The sequence below is a fragment of the Sceloporus occidentalis genome, unplaced genomic scaffold, assembly GCF_023333645.1.
Source record: "Sceloporus occidentalis isolate IW3139 unplaced genomic scaffold, rSceOcc1.0.p SCAF_7, whole genome shotgun sequence".
NCBI lineage: Eukaryota > Metazoa > Chordata > Lepidosauria > Squamata > Phrynosomatidae > Sceloporus > Sceloporus occidentalis.
In genome coordinates, this window is record NW_028316987.1 from 64578485 (window position 1) to 64593379 (window position 14895).

Here is a 14895-nt window from a genome sequence, read left to right on the forward strand (position 1 = left end):
AGCAGGTCTGACAGCAATAGGAAGAACACTGCGCTGGAACATACAAGCAAAGTAGCAAGCTGTAACCCAATATAGCAATCAGGCTCTAACAGGAATGTTCATGGAACCAGAAAATCTGAAAAATGACACTTTTGGGCGTACTCATGGAGAAGAGATGTCAGGAAAAAAAGCTTAAAAGATCCCTGCAGGGCTTGGTAGGCAAAGTGGCACTGGGTAGCAAAGCACAGGCCTCAGTCAATTAATAAATAAATCACAGAAGCAGTGGTGAGGTATCCAATTGCTGTTAATTTGATTTAGAGCATTTTACAATTAATGTAATATAATTTTACTAATTTTAATATAATTTTATAATTATAATTTAATTATAATATAATTATAATTTATAATTACCCCCTAATGAAACAAATCATTCAATTAAATAAGATTTAAAAACAAAACAAAACTCCTGGCCAACCTGGAATGTGGCCATCAGCCCAGAAGCACTCCCTTACCCCTCCCCTCCTCTAGAGACATTTTAATTATATAGGTTTTTTTTATTTATAACAACTATACTTCTACAACTTAGGGAATCCCTCCAGTATGTGAAAAATGCTGCTTTATATAACCTTGCTTGGCTTCTATGGTCCCTTCCTGTATGAGAAGGAACAAATAGGGCACATAAACATGCAGTGAGTCCTCCTTCCCAAACACTTTTGTTTGAGGTTCTAGTCAGCTGCTCCCATCTAGCAGGCTTTTTCACACTGTACCTCCTCACCCCGGTTCTTCATCCCCCACAAGAGAGGCTCAATACAGCTACTGAAAAGGTTCACTCATTGGAGTCTTTGTGCATAAGGGGTATTTATCCATCTCCCTTTATTTGCTGCTTTTAATTTCAGCAAGATTTTTACTTTTTTTTTAAAAGTATCTGAAAACCACAGGATTTTCCTAAGCAAACTATGTCCTCTTTCTTGGTGGCGTAATTCTGGTTCCATTTCTACTGGAGCATCCCACATGAATTTCCAGTTAGAATAATTGGTTGATTAACAATCTGTCTTTTAAGAGCTGTTGCCAGTAAGTGCTTCCGCATAAGGTAATAAGCTTTCAAAAGCCTATTTTGTGCTGATATCTGTTCATTTTTTAAATTTTAAAAAATCCTTATTAATTTATGTCAACACAGCTTTAAAGGGTCTCAAGGCAGCTTACAAAATTGGTTGTTTACTTGCACTTTAACTTTTTTGAAGAACACATAATTTGCACCTGAGCAAAATGTAAGCACTGAGATTCTTAAAACTGGAGTAGTGTTATGTTACAAATATTTAAATTTCCGTATATCTGCAACTATAAGTTGACCTCATGTATAAGTCGAAGGGAAGCTTTGGGGCCAAAATTATGGATTTTGATATGACTCATGGATAAGTTGAGGGTAAAACTTAGGGGCATATAGCAAAGGATCTAAAGGATGAAGCAAAGCAAAACAATGTCAAAGAACTTACAAAATTCCAGCAGAAATAGCTCTTTGTACTCAATCTTAAAGCTGGATGGATGAAAGAGTAGAGTGATCAGTCCTTCCAGAAAAGATTATACTGGTTCCTTCTTTTAAATAAGAGTTAAGATACAGTACTCACACTGACCCATGGATAAGTCGACTCAGATTTTTGGGTCAATTTTTTGACCTAAATTTCTAGACTTATAATGAGTATATACTGTACAACCTGTTGACTATGATTTCAAATGCAAAGATCATTTTCAACAGGAAGCTTTAAATAGAGACAAAACCAAAATGACTATAATTTAAATGACAAATGCAAGAAATGTATAAATGCTTTTGTATTGCTAGGACTTCTGTTTCTGTATATTCAGAATACATATTGCAGCTATTTTAATAGGCCAAACAAAAAGTGCAACATATCACATTAGCCTGCAAAGCCCATTGATTACCTCATCAGACAAAGGGAGTAAAAATCATGCATGGGAAGGAAAGCAACAGAGACACTGTTCTACATCTTGCTTGAGATATCTGATGCTTAAGGTAGTCTTGAGGATGGTCAATAGAGACAGAAAGGTGAGGTTACATACATCCCCTTATAGCCATGCTGTGACTGGGAACAAAGGCAGTAAAATAAATGCAATAAAATTCCTTCTGCATCAGCAACAAAGCACCTCCTTTTGAGAACTGGGTCGCTAAGGAAACACTGCTACTCTGAACAGAAAAAAGGAAATGAAGCCATGCTCAAGTTGACAATGGGAATGATCTTTGCACACAAATATTTTCAATAAAACTCTCCACAAGTAAACTGATCAGGCAAAGGTTCATGAGAGGGTTATACAATGTGGTAATCTGGCCATATTTATCATGTTCAGGGAACAGCATATTACATATCCATTCAGTCTTCCCACTACGAGCAGTGCACAGGGTCCTAGACAAATTGTGTATCTTTAATGTGAAAGTATGAAAAGTGCTGTGTTTCTCCTATTTTCTAAGCAGTTACTCAAAAAGTAGAAAGAAAATATATGTCTGATTCTTCAGAAATGGCTTAAGAAACTTAGAATTAGATTTCTTGAGGTACCTTCCAGATACCTACTGACAACAGCTCTGTTAACCAACCTGCCAGCATCTGTTTCTTTGAAGATTCCATCTTGGTTTGGACAGAGTTCACAGCTTGGCGAGACACCGCACTTGCAGGCATCACAGAACCATGGTTCAGTGGAGTTTTCTGAAGCAGAACTCATAATAGAATCACTTTCACCATCTACTCCATAACAACCTGAAAGCATGAAAATTATAAATGCATTAAACCAAAAGGTAGGTTACATCAAGGGACACATTAAAGAATGAGAGAAGGCAAGGAACGCAAAAGACCAGAAGTACATCTCATGACTTCCTTCTTTCCTTCCCTCTCAAGAACTATCAGAGCTATATACTGAACAGTGGGAAGATTTCAAAAACCTCTCCTATCTTTCATTTTTAGTAGAGTAGGCAAATAACTAGGGTACTTGAACTGGTATGGATAAGAGTTAAAGTATACCAAAACACAATGGGAAGTACAATACTTGCTCACAGAACCAAGGCAGTTGGTCATTACCCCCTGCTAGTTGCTTATGCATCATGATGCGGGCACCCATACAGATGGCAGCTGTACATGTGTATTTATATTTACATATAGTCTCACAAGCAGTTTTTCTGTCAAGTAAACCATAAGGTTGGGTGAAACAGGAATAGAAAGTGATATAAGCAATGTTTACATACAGAATGTTACCCTCCCCCCCATCCAAAGATCTGAAGGTGGTATGGGCACCTGTTATATACACTTAAGGGAGGTTCATTATGAACTCTAGCCAAACTGGTTTCTCAAGTTTCAGGGGGGAAAATAATGTTTCTATAGTTTTATTTTTCAGAAGAGAAACTAACTTAAGTAAATCCCTACCCCTTGACTATTAGAGGCTACATTCCAGTTTGGAAACTACCTATGAAGCTTTTTCCTGTGGCAATAAGGATGCTTCCACTAAAAATGAAAGCAGCAGTTCCTTAAAGAACAAGTGCAATGATGTGATTATTAAATCATATTTTACAGTTTTGTGTAATTGTCCAGTGTGCCCTTCCCTTACATGGGGGATCCTTTCCGGACCCCCCCATAAGGGAAATACCATATATGCTGAAGCCCCACTGAAAACAATGGGGGCTCGTGCCCACGGTACGGCGTGCGCACCATGGGCGCATGCACCATTGCTTCTTCCGGGGTGCAGCTTTCAGCATAAGCTGAAAGCCGCACATGACACGGGTGCACTGTAATGCTTCAGAAACACAAACCTTCTTACAGAAAGTCCTACTTTGTTCATTTGTATGCTTGACTGTACTTTACTTTAGAATAATCAGTTAATCCAAAAGACATTTAAAAAGACTGCATTATTTTAAAGCACTGACCATTTCCTGCTTTTAAGTAGCTTATGCAATTCATAGAAACATAAATACTCCTGCTATACAATGCCAATATTACAGTAAACAAAGGAATAAAACATATTTTAGAAAAATGGTTCTATGTCTTTAATTCACAGCAATGATGCAAGGGCAATTTCCAGCATGTGAATTATCTACATCTATATTGCATTCTACAATATATACCAGACATTTTTCTTCAGACACTATGCAATCAGTACATCAGGAGAAGTGACACCACAGCTGGGGGTGCTCTGCTATTACAAACCGGTTAGTAGAACTTATTATTCAGAGTGATGGGGGAGAGTGTAAGAACTTTTTAATGTATTTTTAAAAGGATTTATCTACAGAAGGATATGTCTTATTCATAAAGAAACATGTTAACATTAATTATACTTGTTCTGATGTTGTGAACAATCTCTATTCAAAGCACTGTTGTCATCCAAGTCTTAAGAGAAAGTGTTAAAGATCTAAAACTAGAAAAAGTTCTACCTGAGAGGGGAATGCCCAGACAGAGAATCTCTAGTTTAGCAACTATGGAGGGGGAGTTGCTCCATTAAGGTTTCACCTTCCTTACAATACGAACAAGATTTTTCATCCACAAGTGTCACCCTATCTAGTCTGGAGGAGAGGGCCAACATCTCAGGGGTGAACAACATCAGGCAGCTGCCAAGATCTTACTGTAAATCCAAAATGCCACTCAGGGAGGGGGAAAGAAAAGCAACGACCTTTCAGTGCTGGAGTTAACTATTTTAATCTCTTCACAATTCATTACAGTTCTGGCATAATATCACTTTTCGGAAATTCAGAATTTAATTCTACAGGCATAGTCCCATTAACAGAGGAAGAACAGTACAGTGGTACCCCGGGATACGAATTGACCGCGTTACGAAATTTCCGGGTTACGAAAAAGTTAGATTTAAAAAAACTTCCGGGTTACGAAAGATTTTTCGGGTTACGAAATTAATTTCGGCGCGAAATTCAAATCGGAAGCGCGGCTAGCGGCTTTCCAGCGCCTTTTCGGGTTGCGAAATGTATCGGGTTACGAATGGTGCCGCGGAACAAATTAATTTCGTAACCCGAGGTAGCACTGTATAAGTTTATATGTGACAGCAGTAAGTTAAACACTATCTCATATGAAAACGTAAAAGGCTGCATCCAGAGTTCTATGATAGCATTTGCATTCCTACAATGTGGTGTTCTTGGCTTCCTCCTACCTTCTACACCACCAGAAATTATTGGGGTGTGTGTGTGTTTAATGACAAGTTTAATCTCTATCAGATCCAGATCGTTTTGATGAATGGACAAGTTTCTTTCATTCTGAAGTCATCATAGAATTACCTTCATGCACTGTTATCCCACAATTATCACACTGGATTATCTCATCAGCATCTTCACTATTATCTCCAAGACAAACACAGCAAATCATAATATGGTCCATTTTCTGAGAGCTCCAAGTTTGAGATTTCTCAAGAATCAGAGAGTCCTATAAGGGAAAAATGAAGACGTATAAGTTACTAACACCATTGCCTGATGGGTGTAGAATCCAGAGACATAGCCATGTTAGTCTGGAATATCAGTATGCAAAGGCACCTTGCAGCACCTTTGATTCTTTTATTTGATGTTATGATTCGCCCAGCTGCAAAAACTTCCAGTTAACTCCTGTGCTAAGATTATACAATTAAAGGTTCTGATTACATTTCTACTGAATTCAATATTACTTATTTTTAGGTAAGCAGTTATATAATTGCTGACTTAGGATGCATCTGTACTGTAGAAATAATGCCATTTGATACCACTTTGAGTGGTGTAGTTCCATCCTATGGAACCCTGCAATGTGTAGTTTTATAAGATCTTTAGCTTTCTCTGCCAAAGGCTGGTGCCTCACAAAACTACAAATCCAGGATTCTGTAGGCTGGACAATTAAAGTGGTATCAAACTGCATTATTTCTACAGTGCAGATGCACATTTAATCAACTTCTCACTGCATGCTATAATGTTACCTATCATAAAACCATATACTCTTATTTGGTACTAAGTACAGTGGTACCCCGGGATACGAATTGCTCGCGTTACGAAATTTCCGGGGTACGAAAAAGTTAGATAGGAAAAAACTGTTCTGGGTTACGAAGATTTTTTCGGGTTACGAAATTTTTTTCGGCGCGAAATTCAAATCTGAAAGCGCGGCTAGCGGGCAGCTAGCGGCTTTCCAGCGCCTTTTCGGGTTGCGAAATTTATCGGGTTACGAACGGCGCCGCGGAACGAATTAATTTCGTAACCCGAGGTAGCACTGTAAATGGAAAATGAGATCTGGAAGTGTTTATATGAATAATTTAAGTTGATTTTCCTCTTTGACAGTTTCTGAGAAGCATACCATTAAATTAGTATTTGGGATAACTGTTGTTCATATAATTCACTGATATATTTTAATCTGGAGCAAAGCAAAATAAGACAAACATTGTCAGGTAACTAAAAATACCCCACTAGTACCAACTAGTGTTGTACTCCTGCCTCGATCCATGGGGAGGGGTGGGAAATATAAAGATTTTATTATTATTATTATAACTAAATACATCTGAAGTCTTTATAATTCCTTCTACTAGTGATTTAAATTCTCAACGTAATTTAAACCATCTAGGCTGCTTAGCCCCAATTGACAGTGCCTTTATGAAGGTGCTAAATTACAGGTATATCTCAGTTAACGAAATAGATACATTCCTGGGCATTACTTCTTTAACAAAGAATTTGGTACCAGAAGTAGAAATAACATGAGAAGAATACAGAGAGGTTCTTGCATCACAAAAAAGAAGAGCAATTCAACATGCCTTAGCAGACTTTTTTTTATCCAAAACTAACAAGATGCATATGTGAAATGAAACAATTAGGTCAAGTAAGCCTTGAATAAGGAATCAAAAACATATTGAACCTTGTAGAGACTATCTGAAGGCTTCTTCCAAAATGCATCCAGGGATAAATTTTTCTTCCACCTGCCTCCACTTTTATTATGGTTTCCATTTTGGTGGTCAAATCTATAGATCTATGTTTGTTTGATTGTTTTAAATATGGCAAGGGAAGTGGATCTCTCTCCTCTTTTCTCTCTTTTTTGCTGTTCATGTATGTTCAGTAAAAGATTCTGACAGCAGCTGCTTTTTACCTTGCCTGTTCTAGGCAGGCACACAAAGTTGCAGAATGATGATGAACTACAGCAGAATCCCATTCTTTGCCACCTCAAGCTTTACTGCACTATTTACAGCAGACATATTGTTAAAACTTTGCACCAAGTCTGTATTTCTCCACCTCTCCTTTACCATGGTCTCAGTCCCAATGCTGCTGAAAAACATCCATCTAAACATAACAAAAATGATAAAGGGAGGCTTGATAGTCACAAAAATACTTGGTTACAAAAAGCATATTCTTCTGGAATATTCTGAAATATAGGGAAGATTTTTGATGTGATTTTTAAAAAAGAAACAGAAACCGGTGAGAAAATAAGTGAATAAAGAATTGATCCAAGATTAAGATTTTACAGAAAGTTGTCAATAATGTATGTGAATGAGATTGAGAAGATACGTTATGCAAAGCAAAAATAATAATGTTGAATTAGCAAAAACAACAACAACAGACCAATGTCTTGCCTATAAGGCAAAGAGAGAGAGAGAGAAGTTAATATTGAAATGAAAAGTGATATTACCAAAAAGATTTTCCAGATTTTTTATGTTTTTCTCCATAAATCTATCTATGTACCAGATCAACATATAGGCTATTTGAAAAGACAAATTCTCCTGATTATTTACAAAGGTAGAATCTCTTGGAAATTTCTAACAAAGAAAAAGATTTGATGAACCAATCACCATGAAGGAACTACATCTCCACGTTTATGAAAGCTTGTGCTACCAGCTTATTGCTTTCAGTTAGCTTCAAAGGTGCTACAAGATCCCTTTTCATACATGATGGAACTAGCAGAGGTAATAAAGAATTTGAAAACAGTCAAATCCCTGGGCCCTAGTGGTCTTACCAGCACAAAATTATAAGATATTTCAAGATCAATTAGTGATATCCTTTCAACAAATTATGAACTATTCATTGATGAGTAAATTACCAGTCTTGGAGACAAATATAACTTTCCTAAGGAAGACCATGACTTGGAAGAACCTAAGAATTATAGACCTATGTTTTTCCTACATAATAACTGCACATTCTTTTCTACTATTCTGGCAGAAAGATTGCAAAATGTTTTGATGACTACAATAATCATTGATTTGAATGTAATCTTTTGTGTTATCCTTTGTTATTATTGAATTGTTATGAAATTATTATTATGATGATTTACTATGTATTGCTATGTTATATTGTTTTATTATTTTCATGTTTATTGTTATTGCTTTGTATTATCCCCACTATTGTAAACCGCCTGGATTTCCAGTGATTGGGCAGGATATAAATAAATTCTATTTGAAGATCAAGGAGGGTTTTTACCTAAAAAATGTTTGCGAGACAATACCAGATGAGTTTTGAACATATTGGAGTATTATGAGGGACGTAACAAGAAACAGATAGCAATGATTTTTGTTTTATATGGTGAAAAAGCATTTGATAATCTCAGTTAGTCATTCTTATTCGCAATTCTGGAAAATTTGGAAAAAAAATGATAGATTGGATTAAGAGAAGATGTATAATAAGATGAACTGATAATAGTAAATGGAGACTTAACTAAACCCTGCAAGATCCAAAAATGGATGAGACAAAGATGTCCTCTATCTGCACTATTATTCTTATTGGTGATTGAAGTTGTGAATAGAGCACTAAGAGTAGAAGAGAAAATTAAAGGTGTAAATGGCAAAACTCTTAAACTCTTAAAGAAGCTTTGCTAACTGAAGTATGGCTGTATGTACAAAATTCTAATTCAAGAATTTAGACCTAAATCAATAGTTTGGCAATTATTTGGACAGATTAATACACTACACACATTTAATTTTTTTGAACTAACTAAAATAGTGCCCCTGAAAAACTGCAAACACTATCTTGGAGGCATTCCTTCATCTGAGAGAGGAAAAGTGCTTCTTTGAATATGTTGCCTAACATTTGTGCATCATTTGAAGACATAAAAAGAACTCCCCCGGATGTATTCTTTCATATGCATATATATTCAGATTAGAAAATGAGTCCTATATTAGTATTACATGGAACTATTACTGACATATCCCATTCATTTTAATTGGTACACTCTGGGCTACCACTAAGAACTTTGCTTTCAAGATGCAGTATTGACAGCACTTGGAACTGCACATAAAAGTCAGTAATTAAATATAAATAAAATTCATGTCATTGTCCTTCATTTTCCTCATTCCTTAAAACAGAACACTGATGCAATTTACAATCCAAACAACATGTGTATGCACACCTATGGGCATGTTTGCAAGACTGTGTACAAAGTCATTCCCACAAGGGAGAGAGGCCCTTTTGCCCAGCCAGACATTTTTTAAAAAATGTTTTATTGCAAAGGCTCCCACTAATGTAAAGGAAAGTATATGTTCATTTTTGAAACCAGCTTGTGAGTTTAGTAGCAAGAGAAGCTGAAGCAAAATCTTCAAAGGCAATTCTGTCAGGACCCAAATTTCAAACCTGCATTTTTTGTCATGCAGGCATATGGCTTCTCTGGATTGCAGTCATAATATCTGCGAATTGACGTAGAGGAAAATTTTGTTAAGATTCAGCCTATTAATATCTGTAAAAGAGTATGTGAGACTTTACTTGAAGGATAGCCTAAAGGCAAAGAAACATGATAAAAATTGTGCAGATGAAACATCAAAGAATTCAACTGTAATAGAGTCCTTCACATCATGCACAATCAGGTTATAAAGCACATTAACTATGCACTGTACATGCCAGGACAGTCAGCAGTGAATACGTGCCTCTGCAGACCTGAACAGACATGTACTGTTAAAGAAGTAACCTTTAGTAGAAAATAAGCCTATTGAATGAGGCAGGGCTTTCTGAGCAAGGACTGTGATATGTTGGAATGCACGATTATAAAACTCAGCTCTAGCATAGCAGGTGTTATGGAATGGATTGTGGCTTTATCACAGCAAATAATGTCTTGCCCCATGTTTTAAATATAGTGGGTTCTCTACATTTGTTGCAATAGCTCCATTGGCTGTCAATCCATTTGCGGGCACAATTCAAAGTGCTGGTTTTGACCTATAAAGCCCTATAAAGCTTGGGTCCGGGCTATTTTGAAGGTCCTTATCTCCCTGTACGAGCCCCATAAAGTATTGAGATCATCTGGAGAGGCCCTTCTCTCTTTCCCACTACCCTCTCAGGCGTGTTTGTTGGGAACAAGAGAGAGGGCCTTCTCAGTGGCTGCTGCCAAGCTCTAAAATTCCCTCCCCAGAGAGGCCAGGATGGTTCCATCTTTGCTTTCTTTTCAATGGCAGATAAAAACGTTTTTATGCCACCATGCCTTCGAATATTGACATGGGTGATGTTTTGTTTTAAAGAGTTTTAATTTTTTATAATGTAATGTTTTTAATTGTTTTTTAAACTTTGTATTTTTAATGTTTTATACTGTTTTTACTTGTTTTAGATTTGCTAGCCGCCTTAAGTCCCTGTACTTGCAGGAAGGAGAGATATAAATAGACAGAGTAATAATAATAATAATTTGGAGGCACAGGACCCTCATGATAGTGGAAAAATTACAAAGTGTTTCTTTATTTTTTACCAGAGGGAACACATTCTCTAGGAATTTCTAGGCCCTGCAGTGAAATTCTAAGGTCAAGACTAGCTGGAGGATGGCCACAGAATTGCGCTAGAGGACCAATAAATACTTAAGAGAAATGCTTTCTCTAGGAATCTCTAGGTCCTACAGCATGACTCTATGGTCAGCTTCCAGCAGAATCAGCTGGCAGACCTAGAGATTCCTAGAGAGAACATATCACTTAAATCTGAGAATAAGCAAATCCACAAAAGTTAAAGATGTAAATGTGGAGGGCCAACTGTACTTATAGCATTTTATATTTTCAGTAGATACATATGTTAGAGTTTTTAAAAATCTGAATTCTGAAAATAAACAGGAACTGGGGAGAGGGGGAGGTTTACTGAATTGATTCTGCACATTTAAACAAGCAGGTTAATTTTAAAAGCTTTTTACTAATCTAAAACCAAATAGTGTCTTCCTTTAGTTCAGAAAAAAAATCAACCAATAGTTTGAATCCTAAAAGTAACAAAGTTAGCATACCATATTGAGAAACTACATGTAAAAGATATTGCAAAAATGTATTTTCTATTAATTAAAGGTGTTACAACATACCATCATTAATACTCAGTGTAAGGTTTATGCAACTAAAACTTCAACATCAACATTATTCATGTTAGTTCACAACTTTAAAGAATATACACAGTAACACATCTTTGTGTTTTAAGTTGCACAAGAAATCTACACTTTCTAATTGATCCTGATCCTTTTAAACAGTTTTTGAAACAACTGAGAATGTTGTGTTCTCATCACCAGTCAGAGACAGCCTACAAAGCCATATTCCCTTACCTTTCATTAGCATTTTTATGCTTTCTCTGCAGACTTCCCAGGTATAATCCTGATTTGTGTTCAGTGTTGTGCAGGCTCTTACCAAAAGTTAATTTCTTATAAGAGCATAAATTATGATCTAAAAATCCAAATGCAAAATTCACTGAAGCCAATGGAAGATTCCCACTGGTCTTCAATGGGTGCTGGATTTAGGCATAAAGCTGATGAAAATTTATCATAATGAGCATTCAGCACAACTCTGAAGCTTATTAATGCAATTACTGTCCAGTAATTCTACCTAGCTTTAGGGAACAATTTCAAAACAACCACACTGCAGAGCATTTTCCATTTTTCATCAGAGGTATTAGAAAAAGTTGGCTATTCTACCTCATTGCTCTTGCTTTGTGAAAGGGCCAGGCTATCATTTGTCAGCTCTTCATCATCAGCACTATTTCTGCTAAGAGCTTTTGCTTTCTTCTTCTTGGATCCACCATCACTAGCGGCACTGCTGTTATCATCATCTTCATCCTCATCATTGCCTTCCTCTTCATTGTCATCTTCATCACTTCCACTCCCATCATCTTCATCATCCTCATTATCACCATCACTGCCTTCTTTTTGAACTGTGTTTTTCCCCTTCTTCTTCCCAGCAGCTGGACGCCAGTCATTATCATCTTCACTGTCATAATCATCTATGTCATTTAGCTCTTCCATGGATACAAAATCCAGCAGAGGACGATTTCTTCGTAAGTTCCACTTTTTGGGTTCATTTGACTGCTCATCAATGCCAGTATCAGCTTCAGAAGGTCTCTCTCTCTCTCTTTCTTTCTCCTTTCTCTTTCCTGGCTTTTCTTCTCCTTCTCCATCCTCCTCTTCCTCTTCTTCCTTTTTTTCTGTTTTAATCACCTCTTTCTCTGTTATTGGCAGCTCTTCTCCACCTGAGCTTTTAGGCTGTTCTTCTTCTCTTTTTTCTTCCTCTTCTGCCAGATCTTCCTCCAATATATTTTCTTCTGATTCACTACAGGAGCCATCTCCGCTATCCTTAGATCCATCTTCACTGCCATGTCCACTGCCTTCAGAATCTGTTGAGCATATGAAAATTTAAAAAAGGAGTTCCAAAGCAAAATGTACCAAAAAGAATTTAAAAAAGAATTTTAAAAGGCTTGGGGAAACTAACTTAGTCAAATTTAATATTCTTCCCTTTATGGTACTCAGCCTATTTTTCATCTGGCCCATTTTTAAAAATTGCCATAGCTGTTTTAACATTGTCAACCTACTGATGAAGAATGTTTTATTATGTAGCAGAACAAGAAGAATTTCTGTCTCCATCACAATAAATAACATGAACAAGAAATAATGTTTTTACATATACTAGCCATTATCCAAACTACTCTAGTGAAGCATGCCACACTATATTAAGCAGCTGATTTTTTAAAATGAGAAAACCAAATCATTGTTACATCATCCAGACATCTACCCACAATGTTATTTCATAATCAAACAAAAGTCTGACAATGCACTGCTACGTAGGAACTTAAAACCTTTATTCTGGAGGTTTAAAAGATTAACATTTTTCTCCAGCCTGCACTAGACGTAGCAGATAAAGTTCAATGTTTTCACCAAGACAAAACAAGTTTTTGTCATGCTCTTGTAGTGTGGCATTGAAAGTATTTTTTAAAAAGCCTATGACAGAAAAACCTTTGCTCAAGCATCGTAACTGGGCATAATATTAAATCTTATATATACAGTATTTTAAGGCATTTTAAATTTAAAACGAACTGTCCCACTTTATGAATAAGAAAATTTTTGGTATACATAGGGGGCTTCAAAACCAAATCCTGCTGATACGGAGGGCTAACTGTAAATACTATCATCATAAATATCTACATATTGAAAAGAACATTGATTCTTCCTAACCCAAATAAAACTGAGGAATATTGAAGATTCTTTCCATTGCTTGATTTCAGCCATGAACATAAATATGATATGAACATGTTAACTGTAAAACCTGTAATCTTAGTCAATACATATATGCAATTACATTCAATTCTAGTGTACTGTTTTATATGCAGCACCTTGGGAATTTTCCAAATCAAAGGAATAAAAGTACAGTAGTAACAGAATCACTGCTGTAATACTTTTTAAATGTACCTTATTTGACTTTTCATGTTATCAATAATAAAATTATCAACAGCATAAGTGAAACATTAATGTATTTCAAATAAAGAAAATGATTGGGCTTTATACAGGGTATCTGAAAAATATCTTTACAATTTCAATTCTAGATATAATTCAAATTGTGGAGATAATTTTCAGACACCCTGTATTAGAACTTATTTTAGGAGGTAATTAGTTATTATTTTTAAATTGCATTTCTGCTTTTACAACTTAAGCCAGTTCAGATGTGCACAGTAAACATACTTTTCACACTAAAACTCTTAGGTGTTTCATTCACGTGAAGAGCCGTACATGTGACTAATGCCTTAATAAACACAGCCATAGCTTTCCTGAGACCTGTTTTCTTCACAATGGTGATACAGTTTCAGGAGACCTGGCACATACAAAGTTCTTCACATGAACATATCCAATGGACTGCTGGGTCACACTGTACAAAGCAATTCTACATTTAATCACAATTTTAATCACAATGATAATTTTAATAATAGTAATCACAATAATCATAACTGGGAACAACCTTTCAAGTGCAACTGAAAAACAAAACATCTGGTCATCATAAGACAATATACATCAAGGCAAAATGAAGTAAGAGAATGTTAAGTGAGCCAGAGAACCTTAAAAAATACCCACCTAGAAGACAGGCTGACACTACACCCTTATTATCTCTGTAGCAATGAGGATGGAAAGAATCTAGCTTTCTATTATCATCATATCCTTAACAAGCTGAAGGACACTTCATTAAAAACCAAATTTAAAACCATTTCCTTATTACAGCATGAATTTTTTTAAAAGTGATTTATCATTCTAATTTTACAGTAACATCTTATAAACATTAATTACTTAAAGAGTAACTGTTACTCCTGCATTACTTTAAAGTTACTTTTTGTTTTTTAAAATACTTAAATAAAAATCTGCCATAATTAACACTTTTAAACAATGGTTTACAATTAACAAGAAAACATTATTAATGCTACTTAAAAAGTTACAAAGTTAATGTCATTGTCATTACATTATTTTTTTTAAAAAAACGTATTGAATTTTTTTAATTTCATTATCCCAATATGTAACATTAATTGTATCATGTTGTTTCCCAACTCTTGTTACCATTATGTAACCAGTATCATGTCATTATCCAACTCTGGTTACAATTATTTTTCTCCCAGGCCCCCATAAATCTCCTTCCCAGCTCATCCCTGGAGAGAGCCCCCAAGTCAACACTACCATATACTGACTGACATGTTCCCTGGAAGAGATGCTGCTCTATTCCCCAACTGTACTATTAACT

At 35.9% G+C, this 14895-nt stretch overlaps 1 protein-coding gene across 11 annotated transcripts in view; it reads right to left on the bottom strand.

Moving 5' to 3' along the window:
* Positions 1–14895, bottom strand: part of PHF14 (PHD finger protein 14) — a 168550-nt gene that overhangs the window by 140518 nt on the left and 13137 nt on the right. For 8 of the 11 annotated variants that reach the window (XM_089533155.1, XM_089533156.1, XM_089533154.1 and 5 more), the window contains exons 3-5: positions 11820–12514; positions 5255–5399; positions 2585–2744 (exon numbers count right to left, since the gene is read on the bottom strand). In XM_089533155.1, the coding sequence (XP_089389281.1) occupies positions 2585–2744; positions 5255–5399; positions 11820–12514 (1000 nt within the window). The remainder of the gene's footprint in view (positions 1–2584; positions 2745–5254; positions 5400–11819; positions 12515–14895) is intronic. The other 3 variants (XM_089533164.1, XM_089533162.1, XM_089533165.1) reach the window with 1 other exon arrangement.